This window comes from Canis lupus, chromosome 30, assembly GCF_011100685.1.
Source record: "Canis lupus familiaris isolate Mischka breed German Shepherd chromosome 30, alternate assembly UU_Cfam_GSD_1.0, whole genome shotgun sequence".
Taxonomy (NCBI): Eukaryota; Metazoa; Chordata; class Mammalia; order Carnivora; family Canidae; genus Canis; species Canis lupus.
Window position 1 is genome coordinate 3,385,493 of NC_049251.1, and position 27,427 is coordinate 3,412,919.

At 33.9% G+C, this 27,427-nt stretch overlaps 1 protein-coding gene across 9 annotated transcripts in view; it reads right to left on the minus strand.

The window, feature by feature from the left end:
• DPH6 (diphthamine biosynthesis 6) overlaps positions 1–27,427 on the minus strand; it is a 195,285-nt gene that overhangs the window by 156,827 nt on the left and 11,031 nt on the right. For 4 of the 9 annotated variants that reach the window (XR_005381426.1, XR_005381427.1, XR_005381428.1 and 1 more), the window contains 2 exons: positions 26,708–26,746; positions 24,319–24,512 (listed from right to left, as the gene is read on the minus strand). Coding sequence is in view for 5 of the 9 variants with exons in the window: in XM_038579978.1 (XP_038435906.1) it covers positions 5,792–5,977; positions 24,319–24,512 (380 nt within the window). In the remaining 4 variants the exon portion in view is untranslated. Of the gene's footprint in view, positions 1–5,791; positions 5,978–24,318; positions 24,513–26,707; positions 26,747–27,427 lie in introns of those variants that run through there. The other 5 variants (XM_038579974.1, XM_038579976.1, XM_038579977.1 and 2 more) reach the window with 2 other exon arrangements.

A 27,427-nucleotide genomic window follows, 5' to 3' on the forward strand; every position in this document is an offset into this window, starting at 1 on the left:
AACATTAATATGACTATTATTATTATTAATGTAATAGTTAACATTTATTGAGGCTTCCTATTTTACATGGATTATTTCATTAAATGCTCATTGACAATCCTATGATGTAGGTACTATTGCTAGCCCCAACTTTACAAATGTGAAAGCCACAGTGTAGAAAAGTTAACTAAATCAAGGTCGTACAGCTAGCATGCAGTAGTCTAGAGCACAGACAAGTCTGACTCCAGAATTCCCACTTACCACTCATAGGCAAAAAAAAACGAAAAAACAAAAAAGCATTTATTACACACAATATTGATTTCCTTAAATATTTGTAATTATAAAGATATCGGACATCATTAAAGATGAAAATACACAGCGTTAACAGGGGTTCCCAATGTTTTTTATCTCCAGACACTGAAACGTGCCACAAATTGTCCCTCCTTACAATCCAGTGGTGGAGTTGAGGAGGAAATGCCACCCACAGCTATCTGTCTCACCCTGAGAATTCCACAATATACATACCATATCTTTATGTGTAGGCAATACACATAAAGCCACATGTATGGCTCTACTCAAATCTTGCTTGTGGCTCAAAAGATTAATAAAATGTATATTCAAAGATTTTACCACATTTCTCTCATGCAAGACTCATGTTAAAAAAAATCATCGCATACTTCAATATTAACTCATAATAAAGAAAGCTGAATTAATAAAAAATAATGTTACTTTTTTCTTGGGTTTAATCTGTTTGATTCATCAGCAATGATCTCGTCTCATATTCTACCACCTTGAAGAAATTTAAAGGATTTCTTTGGAGGACTGCTATAAAATCATCATTGACATTTTAATTTAAAAAAGAAATGTATGTAGAATAAACAGGACATTTCCTCTAACAGTCTGCAGTGGCTGCTCCATTGCTTCTTTGTACAGTCTTGGTAAATTATGCAGGCTCTCACTAGACAGAGCAGCTGTATTTCACTGTCTTCAGTAATGTAATCTACATTTATCATTATTTTAATTAAGCAGATTCTTAATTTGGTACTTTCATTGCAAAGAAAAATACCTTATTCATTTTTTTTTTTTTGGAAGACAGCATCTTGTCAGTCTTATAAACCAGATTTAATTTTAAACATGTTTCTTACTGCAACTGGACACTATTTTTTTTTTAACTATCATATTTATTTTTTTAAAAGCTTGTTCAGTTTCATTCTATCAGTTTAAAACATTGGTTCCTTCTTTATAATGTTTTTTAAAAAAGGTTACTTTCATAGTTCTCAACTTTAACCTAAGTAATATACTAAAAACAGTATGTGATTTATTATAATTTTAAATTCAGGATTATTCAAATTTAATAGGAAGCACAAATAAGAACTTTACAAGAAAAACAATGATTTACTCCATGTTGAGAAAATTCAATTCACAAGTTCTTCATGCAAGATTATTTTTATCACCAGGTCATTTGAAATGTCTGAATCTTTAGCTAAATCCATCACTGTGGAATGCAACAGCTTTTAATCATCTTGAAGACAAGTTCTGAGTATTTTTTATTCATCTTCCGTTATTATTTATAGTCACAAGTTGATTTCTAAAAAATAATTTGGTGAATTACACTTGAAATGTGTTTGTTTAAATGGTTCACATAGAAACAATAATGTAATAGTACGAGGTCACATTAAACTGTGCATTTGAATACATATGGTATCTCAAATCTTTTATGTCAATAAGGGAAGGCCTGATATTAAAAAAAATTCTGTATTTAGCATATATTAATTGAGCATCTTTTATGTGCCAGGTGAATTCAAACCAAAGAACAAAGCCTTTGCACGAGAGAGGGAGAAGGAAAGGAAAGAGAGAGAGAACATATGGGCACACATAACATATGCATATACAGTATAGTATCAAGTGTTTTTTAAACTTTGTTCCTTCAAAGAGAGACTTTAGGCTTCCATCTCCACCTCAAGCAGAAAAGCTCCACTTTCATCTATTTTTATAAATCAGTCTTTTTTTGTAACTGGGTAGAGAAAGCAAAATTCACTTACCTAGAAAATATGAGTAAGGGCTCTAGACTATTACCGAGAACACAGGCAAATGAAAAGTATCCTAAGTTTTCTCAGATATGCTAAGGGGGGAAAAGGACTCTTTTCTGGAGTTTCATTTATCAGTTTTCACATGTTGCCAAATATTGGTTTGTGAGTAAATGTCCACTAAAGTTTATAAACATGGCTTATTTAAGAAGTTTGGAGATGAAGTCTGTAAAGAATTGAAAGTTAACACACATCTTATTTTATCAGTCCACATTATCAAGGAATGCCATGTCAGCTTTCAGATTCATATAAACCATCAGAAGTCATGAGAGAGAAATTTTTGAAAAATCTAAAGTACACTAATTGTGTTCTAGATTTTTATTAAAACTTCCTTGTATAAAACAATGCTACTTACCTTCACACTGTGACTTTTGGAACAAAGTAATCATTTGGCCATTTATAGTAACTTGGCCATTTAATATATATTACATCTGATCCATCACAAAAAGCTCAAAAGATAAGCTATTTTTACTCCCATTTTGCAGATAAGAAAGCAGGCTCAGAAATTCACAAATGTGTTCACTATTACATAGTGAATACATGGAGAAGCTAGAATACTCTTTTTACTAGAAAAAAGAATACTCTTTTTACTAAAACACATTCAAAAGCAAAATAAACTTAGCCCATGGAATTTTTCTCTTTTAATCACAGCTAAATATGACGCCTGCTTTTATTATCATCAATAACTTCACATAAAGTTGTGTTTACAATGAAAAATTTAGCTATCAATATATATAAGCAAATAAGTAACCAATAAAGAAAGGAAGGCAAATCTAAAATTTAAATCAATGCTAATGAATGACAAATACTTTAGACATTGTGTAACTCCCTTGGTTTGAATTTAAATAATGTCCTGTATAAAGCCCGGGTTGCCCAATTCAGGAACAAGTAAAAGTTAGGTTCTAGGCAACCCACTTAGGCTCTAATTAAATAGACAAAACAAGTACAAAGAAACTAAATTATTTTTTAAAATACTCCTATTGGAACTCCACTTCAAAAAGATATTTCACGAAGAGACAGTACAGCTTGTAAGATTCCTTCTATATCAAATTACTCTGATGAATGTCTGATAAAACTTGAGATTTACCACTGGGTAACAACAAGAGGTAGCCAATAATTCTAAATGAAAACTCAGAATGGTCCTTTGTTCCCTTTGTTTAAAGTAAAGCCGCTAGTGAAAAACAAGAATGTCTACTTAGGAAAAAGGAGTCTCCTGTCTGAGCAAAAATTAAATTTAAATATTCTGCTTCCTACCTGAATATTCTGAATTATCTACATGTATCTACTGTTCACTAAAAGACTACAGAGGGCACTGTTGCATCAGCTTTGAAGCTTTACAATAGAAGCTTAGAAAAACTGTCTATAATATATAATTTCTTTAAAGGGTCAAATGCATGGAAATCTACCAAGCTTAATATAAGGGACAAAATCAAAATGTACATTTTTTTTAAATACGCTGGACTTCAATGGGGCAAAAAAAAAAACCTTAACAAAAACAACTGTCAAATTGAGAACACTGCACCACACACATTTTGCATTTCTTTTTGTAGTGCTTTCATGAGAAAGGTAACTAATCATAGCACCTCCTTATCCAATGGAAACAGCAGCCCATTGCAGAATCCTTTTTACAATCAATAGGAAAATGAATGTGGCATCTCATGCAATCCTTCCATAATTCTATCAACAGAAAGAATGTGGTCTGTTTGCATACTTTTGTCTAAAAGGCCAATTCCATTTGTCCCTTCTTTGGGTAAAATGACAGCTACAGATCAATCACTCTCACAAGAAAGTAAACATACTGCAAAAAAAAGAAAAAGGATCAAAACTGAAATCCTCATAGCTTTTAAATGTAATTTTGTTACACGTATGTAGGAACGCAAACTCAAAGCAAATAGAAAAAGCAAGTTTGTCCTCATAGACATGCATTTCGTGCTATTGTGCAACAGTACTGGGATACAAAATTTAAAAGTTACAATTGTCATGAATACTGTAATTAAATATGAATAGCATTAATTAAACTTCCATACATTTTCTGTTCTCTCATATCATTCCTGTTACAATTCTTTGAAACTAAATTAAGTATAATGCCAATCCAATGGCTTAATACATATGTTTGCAATGTATTTCAATAAGACTACTATATAAAATATAAAGCTTTGTCTTAAAAATATATATATATATATAAAGCTTTGTATTACACTACTACTTTTTTCCACTTGGACTTACTAAAAATTTATATTTTTGATAGTACAAATAATACAAAAATGAAAGGTTATATTATTTTAGTAATTTGAAAATAATGTCTTGAATTGCTTAACCTCTGTAGAAACACTAACATTAGCTGAAGAATTACAATATCAAGACCAAGCAATTAAAGATAACATGTAAAATGAGAAAGGAAGATACTCCATTAATGCATATCAGATCACAACACTGCATCACATATTAGATAAATCAACAATAATCCAGGTGCTATCATAAAACTAAGGCCTCTAATAAAGAATCACAAATTCCCTAGAAAAACAGTATACAACTCCTCTTGTCACTCTCAAACTTCCAGAAAGATTAGGACCTTCTCTGAAATCAAAGTGCAGAACTGTGAAAGTGTTAAAAATTCTTCAATAATATGTCAACCTATTCATTAATCAAAAAAAGGGGAAGAGGCTTCAGATGGTATGTAGATTTCATTTTATGACAAAAGCCTCGGTTTAACAAGTTATTTTCAGCCAATAAAAGTCAAAAGTAAAGCACTGTTAAAGTGGGCAGCACTGACTCTAGGCTTTAACTTATTAAGCCAAAATGCTACTTGAGTATTGCTCCCTTAAATTATTAATTTACGAGTTTTGCTTAGTCTCCTCCTGAGGCAAGGCGGTTTTGTAGGTATGTTGAATGCATGTAAATAAACAGAAAGCTTTTATAATAGTCTAATAATATACCAAACATAATAAAACCCCTTTTAATGAACACTGAATGCACAATCCTATGAACTAAGTTTATATAAATGGGCTATATAATTTAAAGAAACTGTAAGATTCTCTAGGAGGTAAATGCACAAATTCAGAAAAATTGAACACAAGCCCATTGATTTTCATTGATCTGATAAAATGCTTATAACAGAATCAAAATGTTGCTGTGCCTATAAGGAGTATGTCACATGCAATTTTGAAGAAATATATGAGAAAATGTCATAAACTGTTGGAAAATTTATTTGCAATACTACCCTAAGAATAATTGCAAAAAAAAAAAAAAACCCTCAGGTAATGTCTTTTTAATATTTAGTGTATTTAACTAGATATTTTAGTTTACTATTGTAGAAAGAAATGCAGCGTATTAAAATCAATTTTAGTTAACTCTAATTTATGCAAAGCTTGATTGTGAGCAATAGCTGCTGAAAGGATGCAGCATTGTTGATTCATATACAAGCATTTTACTTAACTACATTGGATAATAGCAGTGCTCCTAAAGGAGTATAAAAAGCAAAGTGATTAGCAGTCATTACTGTTAATTAGTGCTCATATTACATTCCTTGGGATGAATCTCTTTTAAGTTGAATACATGGGAAGTTTATTTTTTAAAGAACTGCCAAACCTTGCCGAGGTAAGTATTGGAATAATCCGTCAACTATCAGTAAACAGACTAAAAAACAGGGACAGATCAACATCCAATTAGTTATGTCTAGTTTTTAAACAGGAAAAGGGTTGAGGGGAATGAGTAAAACTGGAAACTCATACTTCACATTCTGCAATCTCACTGATAAAAGGAGGAAATGTGTGTTTATCAAACTTGCTGTGAGTGCACAGTTCATTTGGAGTCCTGTAAACAATTGCCTGACTGTCCACTTCCAAATGCATGTGAAAATTTTGGAGATTTGGAGCATCATATTCAACAAGCAAGGTCACTCTAGTGAGACTCTGGAAATGGGAAATTAGGAAAACGTGGCAATCAGAGGTTTAGGGCTGAACAGAAAAAGCCCTGAGGCTGGTTTACCATCTTTTACTACCAGTCAGGCTGTCTCTGCTTATTCGGTATTCACACGACAGGGCTGAGAGTGAATTTAAAGAACTCCACAACCTAACTGGGACATTGACTTTCTTGTTTAGAAAATGATAGGCATTTGTCACAGGGAAAACAACCACCACCACCAAAAAACTCAGGGCTTTCAAGGACAAGCCCTGAATGAAAAACAGGCTCCTCCTGAACCTTCAGCAAAGGACATAGGGAATGACAACATCCTGTTGATTCTCTGGTTTCCTCTCCTACTATACCATTCTGTGCATTTTAAAATGGAGGTCAAATCTTCAACAAAGAAGCTTCAAATACAATGTATGGTCATTAGAGGGAAAACATTTAAAAATTCAAATGTCCAAATATTATACAAACATTATTACTTATATATCCAGACCTAAAATATGTTCTTCAATTACTTTTATGCATATATTCTACAAATAGATTTTACAAAAATGTAGTCATGTACCATTCAGGATATTTGGTAATCTATTGCTTCTCTTAATGACATACACAGATGTGTTTGTGCAACTTCATTTTTGATGCTATATATTTCGTTATATAGATATACCATAATTCAGTTTGCCAGTCATTCCTAAATCTTTGAATATATCTTTTCTTTTTAGAATAAATTTCCTGGAGTAGAAATGCTTGGTAAAGATAGTGCATTTTTTGTGTCTGATGAGATCTGCCAAATTACCTCTGAAAGGCTGAACCAATTTAAAGGGCTGCTGGCAGCACACAGGATACCTATTTCTTCAAAATCAATATCCTTTCTTAATCCTGACAAAGTGATAGTTGCATTTTTGAATTAGTGACATTGCACATTTTCTGGACATTTGGATTTCTTTCTCTATGAACTGCCTATTCATATCCTTAGCCCATTTCTCTATTTGGAGGCCAGCTTTTAAACATCCAAAAGATAGTGAGAAATTCTTCTCAAATGCTAACCTTAGAGGATCCCGAAAAAAAAAGAGATTATTTTGAAGACGGAGACCCTATTAAGATTCTTCATATGAGACTCCTTTACAACATATTATATTATAGAAGGAGACCTCCCAATGGACTCAAAAAAAAAATTAAAAACTGAACTTGTAAATATTGTCTCATTTTAGTTCCCTTTATTTCCTATAAATAGAAAATATATTATATTAATCTATTAATTCAGAATGAACAGTAATGTTCTGTTATTGTCTCTCTCTCTTTTTACTCTTGTTATACCAGGGAACAGTTTGAATTGTCTTTTAGTTATTTAGATAAGTCCTCAAAGCAGACTGTAACTACAGATGATGGACAAGTTCCTCATGCTATTATTACCCTGGATCAAAAACTTAATTAAAATGTGTCATTCTTGAAAAAAGTACTACATATAAGAAAAAATAAAAAAATGCCCTCTCCCCCAAGTGAGCTCAATTAGGGCCTTTTCTCACAGAACCAAGGAACTGACAAAGAAGCCAAATATACTAATTCCTACTTCATCTTCAGAAACAGGTTTAGATTAGAATGTAATTTCAAGCTATAGATCATGTCTTTCCTTTTTAAACAAACAATAGATTAAAGCTGTTACCTAGAACAATGCTCCTCAAATTGTGTTAAAGACAAAGGTTTTTTCTTTTAATTTTCAAAACTCTGAAGACAGAAACGACTGTAAAATATTAAAATGAATTACCAAAAAAATATTTTAAAAGATATACAATACAAAGCCATTAGTTTGTTGTTAGACTCAATAGATATAAAATTGGTCAACTATAAAAATTTCCAAATGCTTATTTTCCACTTCTATAAATAGCTGACCTTGGACCAATAACAATCACTTCATGGACTAGCACCAGCTCCTAGACCACACTTTGGGTAGCAACAATTTAAATAATTCTGAGAGCTCGGAAATGAGATGAGATCAAACACAGATAGATCACTTTGATCCTTGACTCAGTAACATTGCAGCCCCTTATCAAACCACATGCCCACCCCTCTGTCTCACTGTTAATTCACACATGCCTAATTGGTTTATATATTCACTATATATGTACTCCTGTATGATAACATCTGGCAAGATAACACAATGTAGTGCTTGGAGGCAGAAGGATACAGTGATTAAAAGTACATATTCTACTACTTTCTAGCTTGGCCAAGTTATTTAACCTCTCTGTATCTCAGTTTACTTATCTGCAAAATGGAGAAAATAACCCAGAGTCAATAAAGATAAATTATAATATAATGTATAAAACGTGTAACAGTGCCTGGCAGATAGTGCTCCATAAACAACATCAATTAAATTATAAGGCAGAAAAAACTGAAAAAAAAATCGCATGGCTCTCGGTTTTCTAACAATCAATATAAAAAGAAAACTAGAATGATTCGCATGCTTACAGTGTTTATATAATAAAAACTGTCCAAGAGCTATAGAAAGGCAAAACTATTACAAAGACCAAGTCATAAGAGAAATTCCACTCTTTTGAGTTCATAAAGTTGAATGTGTAATATGCTAAAATTCTGAGGCACCTGGGTGGCTCAGTTGGTTAAACTTTCGACTCTTGATTTCCGCTCAGGTCATGATCTCAAAGTCCTGATCTCAGGGTCCTGAGATTGAACACCAGTGTTGAGCTCCATGCTCAGCAGGGAGACTGCCTGAGAGTCTCTTCCTCTACCTCTCCCTGCATGTGCACAAGCATGCACTCTCTCTCAAATAAATAAATGACTCTTTAAAGAAAAGAGAAAAAAGGTATGGTAAAAATCCTCAACAGTCCTTAGAGCAAATATTCAACAAAAATTTTGAACACCTCATATGGACAAGGCCTCATGGTGAGCACTGCAGAGTATCCAAAATTGAAAAGCACATAGTCCTTGCCTTTAAGAGAGGTATAAGCTAACAAGGAAGGTACACTGTATATGCAAATAATTATGTAAAATAAGGCATAATGTAATAACTTCCCTCAAAAGTCACAAAACAGAAACTCAAAAAAAAGCTACACTTAAGGAAATCATCTTTTGCATCCCTATTCTCCTTCAACACAAAACCCAAGGGTCTATTACAAGCCAGCCAGACCATGTACAGGTCCCTAAGTCTATTGCCCCTTCTGTGGTCCCCAACACGTTCTACCTAAAATTTTAAGATGCCACTTTGCAACCTATTCTCTTTGACATCTTAATATCTTTCTTGAGAGATGCATGTCATCCTCATCTGCTCTCAAATGCCACCTCCGTTCTACTCTCTTCTTCACTCTTTGTAAGACCTAGGGGGCCACTCTGACTTTGCAGCAACTAGCACACTACATGCTACAGGCTCAAAGGACAATTGAGAACTGAGTTAAGGAGTCATAAATACCCCCAGGATACAAGGCTTTCTGAAACTGATGGTTAAAACAGCAGTTATTACACTTCTGAAGAGACAAGATCAATGTGGACTACAATAAAAATCTGGAGCTCTCCCCAGAACAATTTATATATACAAAAATTTGCACAAAATTTCACAGTTCAAAAAATACCACTCTCCCCTAGATTAAGAAATCTTGTCTTATAACTTTATCCTGCACTGAATTCCATTAGACTGATTTTTTTTATTCACTTTCTATAACCAAGCCCAGATTATATGACCACTCAAAATCAGTAGAACGTTGGTGAGGGTTAAGAAAGTCACCAAAATAACTACAAGACCAATAAAATATTATTTAAAAAGCTAAATTGTGAAAAGCTCAAAAGGGAGACCATGAATTATTTATCAAATGATAATGATTCTCCTTACCCTCCTCACTTCCCAGCAAATTATGTAGAAAAGAATCCATAAGGGAACTGGTCTTAAAATAGACCTTGGGCCATTTCAATGGCTCTGGAACCAAACCTATAGTGGGGAGCAAAGAATTCTGTACAAGGAAGGGAAACAAATGTCTGATAAATAATTTCTGCCTTTCTGACTTCTCAATGTATTTTTATAGAAATCTATAAGGAACAATATTAGCTGAATTTTACAAGGATGAGATAGGCTTAACTTTGCTCACTAAGTTCATTGAGCACCCAAAGTGTATAAGTATACAAAATAACCACATGACCGAGGACTATAGATGTTATGAATAACTGTGATGTAATTTCACTGGTATTGAGTGGTAACAGCTTTCACATACAGGAGTGCACAAAATGGCTCTTTTCTACTGCCACTGGACATTTAAAGAGCCGTTTGAAAAATATCTTAATTTTTCATATTCTCTTTCAAACTTTAAATTCTCTAAAGTCAATTCATTTAACTTTCAAATGGAAGTTCCTGCTTAAGGCTTTTTATAAATGAGTTAATACATTGCTTAGGTTTGAAAGATAAACATAGAGTTAAATCTTAAAAGAACATACCAAAATAAGTTTTGATGGAAAGAAAGTATCTATAAATAAAAACCTTTGTCATCTTTGGGTTCACTTCTTTATCATCTTTTGAAATGACCCATCAGCTTATTCATGTAGGTAGTAAGTAGATAGAAAACACCAATTCCACATGTTCCTTAGAAGGTTCAATTATCTGAATGAAATACTCTAAAAAAGGCTCAAGAGGGCCAAAAATTAAAGGCAACAAATGTAGAAAGATAAATTCAATCTAATATAAAATACAAATTTTCTCACATTAAAACCTCTTTTACAAGTTGAATGATTACCATTCTTTTTCTTCTCTGCATTAACTTACTAATAAAGTCAAGAGGAATTACACTCATCTCAATGCCAACTTGCAGCTACTACTTAGTATTAATGCACTAATGGAATTTTGTATGCAAGGAAAAAAAAAACCCTGACTTTATTTAGCTTCACTGGATTATTTTGGTAGCAAAGGAATAAAGAAGAAAGAAGACCTGGCACTAGCATGAAGTTGGCAGGATACGAAAACAACAAAAAAACAAAACTAAACTAATGTATACAGCATCTTTCTTCCTAGAAACCCAAAGAGGCTCTCATATATTTTCACCTTTATTCTCAAAACAGATAAATAAAAAAGAAAAAGATATAGCTATAGTTTACAGATGCAATAAATGAATTCCAGAAGAGTACAGTTAAACACAATGCCTGTATAGTTCAAGAGCTATATAAAGTCCCATAAGAAATAAAAAATGAAATACAATCCCTGCTCCTCAAGGTACTTACAATCTTTAAACAAAAATACACAAGATTAAAAAAACAAAAACAAAACAAAAAAAACAAAACCTAGTACTGTATATTGAGATAGATTACTATAAGAAAAATACAATGTTTTATGAAGGTTCCAGGAAGAAAGATAATACATTCAGTGGGGGCATTTGAAGGAAGATGTCAAAAGGAGATGCATATAAAAAAGCAATTGGATAGGAAAGGTTAACATAGCCATGCAGGAAAGATATGGACTGTGGGGGGTGGGGCAGGAAATGAGTTCTGGCATAATCTAGTATAGATGGAAAATTCCCATGTAAAGGAATACTGGGAAAAGATAAAAGATAAGTGTAAGTCATATAATAGAGTGTCTAACAGATCAATGCTAAGCAGAAAAGATTTTTGATGAAGAGAAGAATGTGATTGGATTTACACTTTAGTAAAACCAATCTGGCATAAGTTTGAAAGATAAATTATAGAGTGGGAAGAAAAGCATAAATGGAAAATAAGGGGTCAATTAATTTACAGGCCAAAGCCAGGTTCAATCTGACATGATGCCCAAAAGCATCATATAGTTTGTAAATAAGTGGAACCAAATCAAACTAAAAAAGCTGTATAGCCAGAGAAACAATCAACAAAATAAAAAGACAACCTATAGAAAAATAAGATACTTGCAAATCATTTATCTGATAAAAGGTTAACGCTTAAAACATATAAAGAATTCATACAATTCACTAGCAAACAAAGCAAAACAGCAAAAACAACAACATAAAAGCCCCATAAATAACCCAATTTAAAAATGAGCAGTGGAATGGAACAGGTATCTTTTCAAATAAGACATCCAAATGGCCAACAGGTACACAAAAAGATGCTCAACATCATTAATCATCAGAGAAATGGAAATCAAAACCACAATGAGATATCACCTCACATCTGTTAAAATGGCTATCATCAAAAAGACAACAGATAACAAGTGCTGGTGAGGATGTGAAGAAAAAGATATACTTGGGCACTGTTGGTAGGAACATACATTGATACAGCTATTATGGAAAAATAGAATGGAGGTTCTTCAAAAAAAAAAAAACTAAAACCAGATGACCTAGCAATCCCACTTTTGGGTATATATTCAAAGGTAATGAAAATAGGATCTCAAAGAGATAATCTGCACCCCCATTGTTCATTGCTGCATTATGCCCAATAGCCAAGATACAGAAACAACCTAACCCATCAACAGATAAATGGATAAATGACTTATTTCTTTCTCTGGGTTTGGATTTTGTGAAACCAAACCCAGAGAAGTGAAGTGAAATAAGTCAGAAAGACATATGTGGAATCTAAAAAAATCCAAATCCAGAGAAACAGAGAGTAGAATGGTGATCACCAAGGGCTGGGGGCAGGGTAAATGAGATGTTGATCAAAGGGTACAGATTTCCAGTTACTAAGATGAACAAGTTCTAGGGATCTAATATACAGCCTAGTGATTACAGCTAATAATACTGTATTATATACTTGAAAGTTACTAAAAAGGTAGATCTTAAATGTTCTCACTACAAAGAAGAAATGGCAATTAAGTGATAGAATGAAGGTGTTAGTTGGCTAATGCTAAGGTGATAATCATTTTTGCAATTTTTAAATGTATCAAGTCAAACGGTTGTACACCTTAAACTTAGACAAGTTATTATATGTCAATTATATCAATAAAGCTAAAAAAATACTATGTTTCACATGTAAATACCAATAATTTGCTGGTAAAAAACAGTAATTATTCAATGCAATTATTATGATAATTTAAATCCCACTTATATGCATTATTATGTTAAACTCATAATATCATACATTTTGCTTCCTTTTGTGAATTCACACTTGGTGATTTTATTTAGAGTTGAGAACTAAGGATAAAATATTTTAGTTGTTATATACTACATAGAATATGAAAAAAATTAAATGTACAATTAAAAGAACCACCAAGACTAATTATTTTTTTCCTATTTTAATCACTCAGTGCTCATCATGAAAAGTGCATTCCTCAATCTCCATCAACTACCTATTTCACACATTTCCCCAAACATCTCACTCCCTTCTCCCCTCTGGTAACTATCAGTTTGTTCTCTATAGTTACGAATCTCCTTCTTGGTTTATCTCTCTCTTTTTCCATTTGCTCATTTGCTTTATTTCTTAAATTCTACCTAAGAGTGAAATCATGAGGTATTTGTCTTTCTCTGATTGGTTTATTTTGCTTAGCATTTCTCTGATTGGTATATCTAGCTCCATTTGTGTTATTGCAAATGGCAAGATTTTATTTTTTATGGTTGAATAATATTCCAGTGTGTGTGTGGTGTGTGTGTGTGTGTGTACATCACTTCTTCTTTATCCATTCGTCAATCAATAGATATTTGGGTTGCTTCTATAATTTGGCTATTGTAAATAATGCTGCTATAAAGCAGTGGTGCCTGTATCCTTTTTGAGTTTGTGTTTTTGTATTCTTTGGGTAAATATCCAGTAGTGCAATTGCTAGATCATATGGTAGTTCTATTTTTAACTTTTTAAGGAATCTCTACATTGTTTTCCACTGTGGCTGTACCGGTTTGCATTCCCACCAATAGTACAAGAGGGTTCTTTTTCCTCTGAATACTTGCCAACGCCTGTTGTTAAGACCAACATTTATTAACAGTTAATCTTGATTAAATGAACCCAGCTTGATATGAAGCATCTTCTATACCATCCTATACCAGATTAAAGAGATGACAAAGATACAGTGCTATAAAATTTAATATCAGAATATTTGTAATATATAGCTTTATATATTCCCTGTCACTTTTATTTAAATGCCATCTTTTTACTTAGTCCCATCAAGCCTTATGAAACCACCTGTACAATGTCTTCTCTTGACCTTTCCCACTGTTACTCCCCCAGGTCAGATACTCAGAACCTTTCAGTTACTCTAGTATCTCAGTTTTCAACTTGAATCCCTCATCTCCAGAATTCTACTTCTCTAATCCATTTCTTGCATCATTATAGTGGTTCAACTCAATGTCCTTGAAATTCCTTCAACTGTGCCATTCCATGTCATTCCTTTTGCAAAGCCCTTTAGGATAGTAGCTTTCAACTTTGTTTAACCATAAAAATTTGTTTAATAGCCTGGAATATACATAATATGCATGCATATACACACCTGTGAAAGAACATTTCACAAAATATAATTAACCTTACTATGTACAATGCATTTTGATATCTTCTATTTTATTCTAGTTTCTTTCATTTAAAAGGAAAAAAATGGTATGACACATTAAACTGAGTTTAGAAAAAAAAAAAAAAAAACGCCTTAGGGGCTCTCTACTGCATAAATAATCCTTGGCCTAAAATTTAAGACATTCTTTTTTGGCTTCAACCAACCTTTGCAGACTGATTTTCTACTATTCCTTAAACTCTGAGCTCTAGCCGATTGAACTTCTTGCTATTTCCCTAATATAGCTCATAATTTCCTGCTTCTATGATTTTGGCTAAGCTCTGCCCCTAATTTGCAACATTTTTAGCCATTCACCCAAACCTGCCTTTGTCAAAATCCAAACAAGCTTCAAGAATATCACGTGTAATTCCCCCAAGTGTGATTCTGATGACCCAACACAAAATTTTTTTCTCCTCTGAATCCCCATAGTCCTTTAAATCTCATACTCCAATGGCAACTCTATTTTGTATTAGTTTCTTTGTGTATGTGTCTTCTCTCTTCAGGCTCTGTGAAGGGTGAGACTGTTTCATACATCTCTTTACACTACTGGTATATTATAAGTATCCAATTAATGTTTTCAAACTGAAAGACATAAAAGAGTCTATAAATTGTAGTAGCATCAAGTAAAAGTTAACAGAAAAAGTCAAGGTCAATTAACACATCCTTTTGATTCACTCAGTTTTTCTCACAGTATCATGTCACAGAAAAGGACTCCATTGAATCATCTCTTACCAGTAATAATAATTTTTAAAACTCTAAATATTTATTGATATTATCTTTACTTATTATGGCTATTGTATGATTCAGGATCTAGAAATGAATGAAGATGTTCTCAATTTAAAAGGGAAAGTCACAGGGTGCCTGAGTGGCTCAGTTGGTTAAGCATCTGACTCTTGATTTCAGTTCAGGTCATGAGATTGAGCCCCACATGAGATTCTCTTTCTGTCTCTCCAACTGCCCCTCTCTGCCCCTGGATGCATATGTGCATGCTCTCTCTTAAAAAAAAAAAAAAAAAAAAAAAAAGATGGGGGCAGTACATGTAAAAAGATCAATTTAAGATTTATCATATTGTGTGACTACCAATAAAGTCCTGTGCTACAAAAAACTGTAAGGATAACAATAAACGAATAAAGTAAGTTTTAAATTTTGGTAACGTGTTCTTCGTCATTTCATAGAGAGTTTAACAAAGACCTGTAGCTTACAGGTCTTAGAGATGAAGTAAAAGACTATAGTATACATCTAGCATCTTAAACAACACAACTCCAAAGTAGACATCTACAAAAAATTTCTTTAAAGATAAATGGTAACACAGTCAAGAAAAAAGACAAAAATTCAGTAGGACACAGACACCAGAGGCTTGAAAGACAAGTGAAATATACACACTTTAAAATATATGGAGTAGATGTTAAGATAGAAATCTATAGTTTGTAGAAGAAAGGAATACAGGGACATAAAAGTCAACTAGTGAGTTTATACAGAGGCACTGAATCAGGCAAAAAATAAAGAATATATATGTGCATGTTTAATATACACACACGATCAGTTATACCAAGTGGAGAAAGTCCAAGGCTGAGTAGACAGAATGATCATTTTGCTACAAAGAGGGACATGTGACTACATATTCTAGGATTTAGAGGGAATCTATAGATGAAGACTCTAGATATGTGATACGTTTACAAACTATAATAATTGACAAGTATAATCCAGCATCTTATTTCCAGACAGATCTTCCGTCATATGCCTTCTCATGCATGCCTGACTATATTGTCTGAAGGACCAGTGATAACACAGCCTCAATAAAATTGCACCTGTTAAAATGACACTTGTCTGTGCTAATTCCAATTCTTCTGTTTGTGACAGGGCTTGAGGCAAGCTGTGCAATGCTGAAAAGCCAGGAGCAATCTGTATAGGGCTATGTGTCTGTTTAATTAGCAGTATGTCTGGGTCCTCCCTGCAAATCTAAAGGCCTTCTTATATGTTCCTCATACTCCAAACTCTTTGGATTCGCTTCAAGCAACCCAACCATCTAGGTTGTTTGTTGTTGTTGCTGCTGCTGTTGTTGTTTATTAACCAGATCCAAAGTGAAAAGAGATCCATATAGTAATTTTCCACCATAATAAGCATGTTTTCTAACATGCAGATATCAAAAATAATTTGAAAAAGTGTCTGCTCAGCATTTCTCTAAAATATTCTACAGCTGGAAATTATTCTTGGTACAGTTAGTGGTTACACTGTCAAATCTGATAACATAGCTTATTTTGCAAAGTTTGACGATGATACCTATTCCATTTAAACTTCTAAGTGGAAAAACAAGAACAAAATGAATTTACCAATGGTTTTACATCATATTTTCTAACAGTGTTGTGGCTCCCCTAAATTAGGTAAATTATTATATAAAATATAGTTTGTTAAAGTTTGGACTTATTTGTTCAAAAATCCTTCAAAAATTATCCATTTGCCAGAAACACTGCTGGATATCAGAGACATAAAAATGAAGAGTACTGCCTATGTCTTTGAGGGTATCCCAGTTTAGCAAGAGTTAATAATCACATAAGCAATCTTAGCAATTTCCTCAGAAAAACAGTGGAGGTATAGACAAGCAGACATGGAAAAGACAGGAGGTAGATAAATTAGTGCTGATTTCATAGAAGAGTATGAGGTGAGATAGAGGTTCTGCAGAACAGAGAAAGGGTATGGAAAAGCACAGGCAAAGACTCAGATATGAAAAGCAATCTCCTAATTAGTTCATTATAACTTGAACCCAGACACTTGTGTGGGAATGACAGGATCAGACAAGTAGGAATGCAGGGGTCTCTTCTTATAGTCTTTTGTGTCAAGCTAATGTGTTTGTAGTTTGTTTTAATAGTAGGTTAAGTATGCAGAACAGCTGGTGACAATATAGTAGAAGGGCTAAATGGTACACAAGGCAAAACTGAAGGCAAGCTGACAAGTCAGGAGACCCTCAAACAGTACAGGTGAAAAACCAGTAATGATGAGAATGAGATCAATGGGTCATATGTCAGAAGTCACAGAAGTAATATCAACAGATTCCAGAAATCTAATGGTGGTGGTTGGCATGGGAGAAAAGAGAAGTGAAAATCTAGTAGTGAGGCTCCAGGTTAGACTCGGGTAATGGGGTAAATAAGGATGATTTTAATTAAGAGGGAAATATAGGAAATGGAGCAAGTTTGTGCAAAAAGAAAATGAATAAATGAACTTGTTGAGTTTATCATGCTTATAGAATATTATGGCAGAGAAATCATGAGCAACTGAATACAAATCCCAGAGTATAAGCTCACTGTTGTGGTTCCAATGGTCAATTATTTCTGAAAGAGGGAAAGAGGGAGAAAAGAGATGGAGGAAAAGAAGGAACAAGATACTGAAATCAAAGAACCATTTAGGATAGTGCTCAAGTTTGTAAGAAGCTGAAATCTATTTTATTTCTCAGGAAACCTGCTGCTTTTTACTTCCCTGACAACAGTTCACACTTCTACCAGCAACACCCTGCTTTGTATTTGGAGATCCACCTTCCCCCAGTGGGTTTTGTTCTCACAGAACCAGAGTAAAATGTGGTTCCAGAAATTATGACTCCATCTCTTGCTCTAGGGATGGCACTTGATCTAGACCTATCCAGTCAAATGAAATCATCTTCTCCCAACAACTGGCCCATGGATGATACAAGTTAGGCCACTGAGTGACAATAAAATATAATGGGATTTTCCTTTGAGTTATTTAAAAAGACTGGAGCTTTTCCTACTAGGTTTGAACCAGGAAGATTGCAACCAGGAGCCATTTTCTGACTATAACTGTCTAGTCAGAGAATGTAATCAAAGAAAATAGAGGAAAGAGATGCATACAGGGTGAAAAAAGATTTTGATTATACAATTTGTGTCCTGTATGTAGTTTCCTTGAAGCCAAACTTAACTTTAGGTTATTGTCAATAAATTCTCTTTTTCTTAAAGGAATCCTTGTGCACTGTTGGTAGGAATGCAAACCAGTGCAGCTACTGTGGAAAACAGTATAGAGGTTCCTTACAAAGTTATAAATAGAATTACCATATGATCCAATAATTCCACTACTGGATATTTACCCAAAGAATACAAAAACACTAACTTGAAAAGATATATGCACCCCTATGTTTACTGTAGCATTATTCACAATAGTAAAATTATGGAAGCAGCTCAAGTGTCCATTGATAGATGAATGGATAAAGAAGAGATGGTACATATATTCAATGGAATATTATTCAGCCATAAAAAAGAATGGAATCTTGCCATTTGCAATAACATGGATGGATCTAAAGAGTATAATACAAAGTGAAATAAATCAATCAGAGAAAGACAACATATGATTTCACTTACATCTGGAATTTAAGAAACAATACAAATGAACAGAGCAAAAAAGAGAAGAACTGAGAAACAAGCTTTTAACTATAGGGAACAAACTGATGTTGAGAGGGAAGGTGGGTGGGGGGATGGGTGAAATAGGTGAAGGAGATTAAGAGTACATTTATCATGATGAGCACTGAATATTGATAGAATTGTTGAATCACTATATTGTATCTGAAACTAACATAATACTGTATATTAACTATACTAGAATTAAAACTTTTAAAAAATGAACAAGAAAAAGAATATGTACTACCTAAGAAGTAAACAAATAAAATTATCTTTTTCTTTAAAACTGCTTGAATATGGCTATTTCTTGTAATCAAAATAAATCTAACCAATACAAAGTAAAATGGGAATTGATGTTTTCCAAAAATATTAAGTTAAAATTTAGTTTAAAAAAAATCAGTCGCTTATTTATAAACCTTTTTATCAACAGTAAACATTGTTTTTTAAAAAAGACAATTATTCGGGGATCCCTGGGTGGCGCAGCGGTTTGGCGCCTGCCTTTGGCCCAGGGCGCAATCCTGGAGACCCGGGATCAAATCCCACGTCGGGCTCCCGGTGCATGGAGCCTGCTTCTCCTTCTGCCTATGTCTCTGCCTCTCTCTCTCTCTGTGTGTGACTATCATAAATAAATAAAAAAATAAAAAAAGGACAATTATTCATTTATTGTTGTATTCAAATTACAATACAAGTGTCAATTAGGGAATTTAAGGTCATTGGCACCAAGATAAAAATGCCTAATGAATAAAGAATATGAGAGAAGAAAAGTAGCAAGGATTAGAAAGAGAAAACTTAAGCTGAATATTCAACTTTGGGAAGAATATTAAATGAATTCTATTAGAAAAAAATGAACACAGATTTCTGGATGAAGAGAGTCCATTATAATGAAAACAAGGTATGACCTCTAGAAAACAAAGAGAATGTGGGGCAGGCAGGGGCAGACATCAATGGCAAAAGGATTTCAATAAATTTCTTGATTCAGCAGATAAAGAAGGAACAATGACTGATAGATCAGCATAAGAAGCTGTAACCTACTATCTGCATGGATGAGAAGAAAGCCAAGAAGACAAATAAGGCTATATTATCCTGAGTTCCAGGTATAACAAGTGTGAGGTGTGGGGCCAAAAAACTTTAAAGTCAAAAATGTTCAGTCAGTTTTGCTCTTGCCTTATTCTTAGATATGAATAAGCATCTGAGAGAGTTGAGAAAACACTACATGAAAGAAAAAAATGAGAGAAAAAAGACCCTAAAGAAAACATCAATATTTTAGGAAACAAAAGATAATGTTTAAAACCTCTAATTTGTATTTTAAGAAGGATGTAAAGAGATTACATCTATAGAAAGAGAAATAAGCTTTTATAAAAAAGGAACAATCAAAAAACAAGTCAAGTTACTGAATACCACAAGTATGATTGCTAAGAAAGTAGGGCATTTGAAAGGAAATGTCACAGGGGCGCCTGTGTGGCTCAGTGAGTTAAGTGCCTGCTTTCAACTCAGGTCATGATCCCAGGGTCCTAGGACAGAGTCCCATGTCACACTCCCTGATCAGCAGGGAGCTTGCTTCTCCCTCTTCCTATGTCACTCCACCTCTGTATACTCACTGTCTCTCACTTTCTCTGCCAAATAAATAAATAAATAAAATCTTTAAAAAAAAAGGGGGGGGGGGGGGAATGTCACATAATATACAACAAACAACATAAGGTTAGATAATAATGTGAGAAGAGAGACATGAAGATTCAATCTAGGTCTCACATCTGATGTGTGAGAATACCAGAAAAAGGGCATAGAGAATCAGAGGAGCAAATTATCAAACAAAGGAAGAGGATTTCACAGAACCATCCTCAAACTGCAATTCGATTGGCCCTGCTATTTTTTTGTGTCAGATGTGACATCAAGTTTTCTTCCACCCAAAAACAAAAAGCCATAGCAGTTCTAGGTCTTACATCCACACATCCTTCAATACTGGAGAAAGTGTTTATCTTGTGCCAACCATCCTTCATCCTAGGCTTCATTCTATTTGGTACACATAGGTTAACAAAACCATCCCTGATCCAATCACTATAGTCATGAGAATGCCACGCTGTGAATGGCTTTCACCTGGATTAATACCATCACTGAACCGTCATAATGGAAAAGAGGACAAGGACCTGCTGCCAACTCAACAGAAAGCTTCAGAAGATATACAGGAGAAGCAACCGTCAATATCCAAAGCACTGTTGTGCCATTTCAGTACATCAACCATAAAGACACAATCATAAAAGTTAACAGAGAGGAAAAACGACTCAGCTAAAAAAAAACAAAAATCACATCAGCATCAAATTTCTCATCAGCAAAATGCTGGTAGACCTTGAAGCAGTATCTTCAATGGTTTGAGGAAAAATTATTTTTGATCTAAAATTTTAAGTTCAACCAATGTATCCATCAAATGTGAGGGCAAAAAGGAACATTTCCAAAATGTAAGAATTTGAAAGTACTATCATTATGGCATTTTCTTAAAGATGGACTCTACTGAAAAGAGGGAATAACCAAGAAAGAAGGAGATATCAGAAACAGTAAGAAGTGCCTCCGAGCCACTGGAAAAAGAATGAATATGTTCATCCTTAAATATATTCTCTACAGAGATATGATGGTGTTTACATGTATCCTTCAGGAACTATTACATTTCTTACATGACTAAAAAAGAAAACACACAGAATTAGAAAACTACTGTATTTCCAGGAAATAATCCAAGTTATCTATATGTCAAATTAATCCAGATGAAAATCATGGAGACATTTTAACATTAAATAAATTCTAAAGAATTAAAAAAAAAAAAAGGCTAGCTATATGAAAACCAGGTTATCTTGTAACCTTGAGATATACATATCTATCTACCTGTCATAATCACCTGGTAATCTATGAGACAAAGGCTTATTACATTTCTGCTAGTTTTCAAACTTTCTACAAAATAATTAGGAAACTTAACTCTATATTCTTTCACAGGATGGGTGGCTCAGCGGTTTGGCGCCTGCCTTCAGCCCAAGACGTGATCCTGGAGTCTCGGGATTGAGTCCCGTATCGGGCTCCCTGTGTGGAGCCTGCTTCTCCCTCTGCCTGTGTCTCTGCCTCTCTCTCTTTCTGTGTCTCTCATGAATAAAATAAATAAAATTTTATAAATACTTCCACATCATTGCTACTTCTTTTCAGCAATTAGTCAATTTGGCAAAAAGAAACATCTCCTACTCAAAAATTTGCAGTAATATTCTGGAGAAAAGAGATACAAAAACAGAAGACTGACTTACATATAAAAGTCACAAAATCGCATTCTGTTATAAATCAATGTTTATAATGAAAATGAATCTAAATGTTTCCAATGCTCATTAATATTCAAAGGACTAAAAAATTCAATTCCATCTTTTTCTTAGAATGAGTGAGCACTAACTTGAAGAATTATAGCTCTTCTAGATTCATTTTTTTCCATAATTATTCAATTGTTCGTTAGAATATGTAAAACCTCTATTGGAATCTTTACACCAGTGTTTCATAAATGGTCTAACTATAAAATATAAAAGCCTGGTTATACAATCTCTTCCATAAAAGCAATATATTTCCAATATTTATGTCCTTAAAATACTCTATAGTAAAATTAATATTTCTGTACAGAAAAAGAAGGAACTATTTAGTCCCGACAACTTGATAACATCTCTTTCAACTATAGTTATAATTATCATGTACGAACTTCCAAAGCAGTTGTCAAGATTTAACATTAGCATTAATTTATGTCATAACTGATGGTTACTATAAAGATAATGGCAAAGCATCCATTTCTCCAAAGACAGCATGGATCGAAAGGGAAATTTCTTCTTAATTACTACTAATCTGCCCATTTTTAATTAAATTGATCAGTAATTTATTATCTCTCCCTTTCTTGGAAGGCTGTTATTATCACATAGCTTTTCCAAAGTTATCAGTTATCAGTGATTTTTAAACAATCCAATTATTTCTCATGTGAGTCCCACCATTTTGTAATATCAGTTTATGCTAAAAATTTAGTACCCAATTTCTTTGAACCCTGAAAAAGAAATTTTAAAAATGCAGACTTTGCACTCAGTATTTCACACCTTAAAGTCAACAATGTCAAGATCTTATTTGCAGAGAGAGAGGACCATTTAAAGTGAAACTTTTATGCCTTTCCCTCTTATTTGATAATCAAAATAGTTATTAGTATGTATCTTCCCACAGCAAAGAAATGCGTCTCTGCAATATCCTTTGAAAAATATCTACTTCTTATGCTATCCATAACTAAACAGTAATTTATGGCATCATTCCAAAAGTCTTCTCTACCAGTTTCTTTTTTAAAGGGTAAATAAAAAATGAAAATGTTCTGAAATACAAAATGAGAAATGTTTTAATCAAGCAAACTTTAAAATTGAAGTGCTTCATATGTTTTTATTAATCCAAATCCTTAATTGGTTAAGCTGTGATCAGCATCAAATTTAAAGTTTAACACCGGAGTAGCCATTTGAGACCAGCAAATTTTCATGACAATAGTTCATAACATAACTTTTGAAAAGCTGAACTTCTCTGAAGAATGAGAAAATGAAATTCAATGTCCTTTGATAGAAGGGACAGAAATCTTCCTCTCCTTTGTGAGAATATGCTAAGACAAGCAGGAAATATCAGCTTAAATTCTCTATTTTATTAGATATGCCTTGTATGAGTTGACTATACCTGAATGAAAAAAATTAATATTAAGAAGAATACAGAATATATTCAAATAGTTAACTATCATATCAATGAGAATGAAAAGATAATGGCTTAGAATAAAATAAAAATTAACATGTATTAAATATAGTATCTATTAGATATATGAGTCCTTGACTTTCTCTCCTATATTTTCTCTTTAGAAAAATTAACAATGAATAAACAAGGGCTCTTAAACTCTTATGTACGGGGACTTAAGTATTTAATTTAGACCTCTCTTACTAGATTTAAGCAAAGCTCAGTCTCTTACTTTCATTAGGTCTATTTAAATTTCACCATATAAGAAAGGTCTTGTATGACCATCCCTTGTCATTACTCCTTATCATCTTGACTATTTCATTCTTCTTCCATAGCACTCTTCACCACCAAGCATATGATTTGCTTGTCTATTTTCTGTCTACTTCCACTGGAAAATAAGTTCCAGCAGAACAAAGCTTTGTCTGATCTGTTCATTGCCCTATCTCCAGTGCCTAGAACTATATATACCAAGCACATAGTAGGCATTCAATAACTATTTGCTAATAAATAAATAAATTAAGTAAATGATTAAAAGGTCATCAGTTTCAAAATCCTAAGAAAAACTTAATTAAATATCATTTGACAATCCTGAATGCCAAACTATACCAAAAGTTTTATTTTTAAATTGTACTTAATATAAAGGCATAGTAAGTTTTCTTTTCTATCCAAAAAGACAAAATACCTTTTCAAAGAATAGTCAGGCTACTAACAGTAGTTAATTAATTATTTCTAATAATTCAGTTTTAATGTAATTGGTTACCAGGCATACCTTAACAAGTTTCAAAAGCTCATAGAGATCTTCAACCTCATCACCTTCACATTTTGTGTACACTCTTCCTGTATCCACACTCCTTCCTCTTATGGTGTGGCGATAGAGGGGAAGAGCCATCGCTTCTGCATACAAATCAATGGCATGATGACCCACTGTCTGATACATGTAGCTATCCAGTTCATCTGACCCCACTGCAACAATGAAAATGGAAATAATCAGTAAAACAAGAGTGAAAAAGAAAGGGGATTTGAAAGTCCATCTGAGTTTTATTGCTTAGAGACTCACTACACTATACCTCTCTGCATTTATGAAGTGAAATAAAATGGAAGAGTTGCATATTTGTCCATAACTACATCCAGTTCACATCAGCTCTAGTCATCTCTCTACTGCTAATTACAAATATATATAAATTTTTAAAACTATATACAATAAATGTTTAAAGAGAATAATATAGCCAATAAATTTTGATTAGTTTATTCAATTAAAGATTTTATTACATAAGTGTTTCTCAAATCATTCAAGGTTATGTACAAAGTCATCTACAGTTGTAGATAAAAACCTTTCTTAATAGCTACTTGGTTAACAAGTGACAAATATTTATAAAAATAAATTACATGCTCTTGATATATTTTATATTCAGTATTTCAATAAGACATATAAAAATATATAAATTATGAGGCAGTCCAAATGGCTGCATAAGAAGACCCTAACCTCACCTCCTTCCTCAGACATACTAAAACTACATTACATATGGAATAATTCCTGTTGAATTTCTAGCTGCATAGCTCCCTTCATGACAAGGTATAAAAGGGCCACATCAAGGTGGGTAGCAGAAGCAGTGACCCGATCTCACCTCAGACCCCAGCGTGACCTACAACAGGGAAGGATCTCACAATACTGAAGCCTCTCCCTGAGAAGTGAGGGGTATATACTAGCTGACACCCCAACCCTGTAGGACCTGCACTGGAAAGACAAGGCCCCAAAACATCTGGCTTTGAAAACCAATGGGCCATAGACCCAGAAGGACTGGGTGACTACAGGGATTTGAGATACCCCTTTTGAGGACCTTGCACAATGACTCACTCCTCCCAGGAACCAGCACAAAGGCAGCAGTTTGAGAAATGACTGGATTATATGTGAAGACTCATCTGCTAACGGAAAAGTGTTTACTAAAGGGGGCAGCGACAATTTAGGACAAGTTAGGACTTTCTTTGGAAATAGTGAACACTATTTTCCCACTCCCCATTTCTCTACCTTGCAAGTACTGGTGGCAAGAGCAGGTGTCTGGCCCCCAATACTTTCACCAACATGGGTAAAGTAATGGGCAAGCCCCTCCCTCAGGGCTCTTTCCCAGCTATCTCCAACACTCTTCCTGCATTGCCAAAGCTGCGGGCATATCCCACCCCAGTGCTCCTCCCACATCTTGCTAAAGCTTTGCATCCAGCACTCTTCCCCTGCATCACTAAAAACATGAACAGCTCACCTTTGGCATTCTCCTACAGCCCCACTAAAGCTGGCCACCAAGCACAGTCCACAAAAGGTACACCCCTTGATCACCTGAACCTGATGGCCAGATGGGCTTCTGTTTCTGGGCCCTATAGGACTATAAAAATGAGAAAGATGGTTCTGCACAGGCTATCCACAGCAACACACAGGGAGCAGACTAAAACTTATCCTAAGTCTGCCTATGAAAAAGGCCCATCTACTTGTCCTGGAGCTTCAACCTGAGGGACAGGCTTCATGTTAGTCACATACCTAGAGATGACAGAGGTGCTCTCAAGGACTACAGGCAGAAAGATTTCCTGTATGAGCTCTCCTATGGCCTGGTCATAACTCACTTGTACCTCCCAGAAAGAAGATTATACACTTGTCAAAACCCTGCTTTTTGTAACTGTTTCCCAGGAGATACCTCCAGATTGTCTAGTCTGGCAGCAGACTTTACATCTGTGGTCCCACAGAAATGTATACATTTGCATATTTAAAAGCTGCTGAGGACCTGGTTTTCAATTATTTGAAACTAGGTCTTGACTTAAATCACTCCATGTGAAACACTGACAGGTCTTGGCACACTTTCAACAATGGAGACTTATCAAAAATAAATCAGTCTACTTAGTCACAAAAGTTCAAAAGATGAGCAAGAGCTATGGCAAAGTTCAAAAGACGAACAAAAGTTCAAAAGACAAACAAGAGCTAGGACAAAGTTGAACAACAAGGTTCATCTCCTACAGAGGCCACTCCTTCAAGACTGAAGAGGTCGCTGTTTCATCAAATACACAGAAACAAACACATACAGTAAGGCAAAATAAGGAAACAGAGATATAGGTTCCAAATGAAAGAACAAGAAAAAAACATCAGAAAAACATATTAACAGAGTTAAATAATTTACCTGATAAAGAGTCCAAAGTAGTATTCATAAAGATGTTCACTGCACGTAAAAGAAGAATGGATGAGCACAATGAAACTTCAACAATGAGGCAGAAAATATTAAGAAAGTACCAAAGAAAAGTCACAGAACTGAAGAATACAATATCTGAATTGAAAAATACGCTACAAGGGTTCAATTAGCAGACTAGACGTAGAACAAGGAATCAGTGGGCTGGAAGACAAAGCATTTGAACTCACCAAAAAAAAGCAGCAAATAAATAAATAAATAAATAAATATTAATTAAGGAGCAAAAATGACTTAGGAGACAACATGTAGGGTAATATTGCCATTACTGAGGTCTTAGAAGTAGAAGAGACAAAACTTATTGAAGAAATAATGGCTGAAAACTTCCATAACCTGAAGAAATAGACTTTGAAGTTCAGAAATCAAAGAGAGTTCCAAATAAGATGAACCCAAATATATCTGTGCCAAGACATAAAATAATTAAAATATCAAAAGGTAAAGATAAAGAACATTAAAAGCATCAAGGAAAAAAAACAACTAGTTACATACAAGGGAACTATCAGCTGATTTTTAGCAGAAACTTTGCAGGCCAATAGAGAGTATTATAATATACACAAAGTGCTGAAAGAGGGAAAAAAACCTTCCAACCAAGAATAATCTACCTAGCAAAATTATCACAGAACTGAAGGAAAGATAATGAGTCTTTCAGACAAGAAA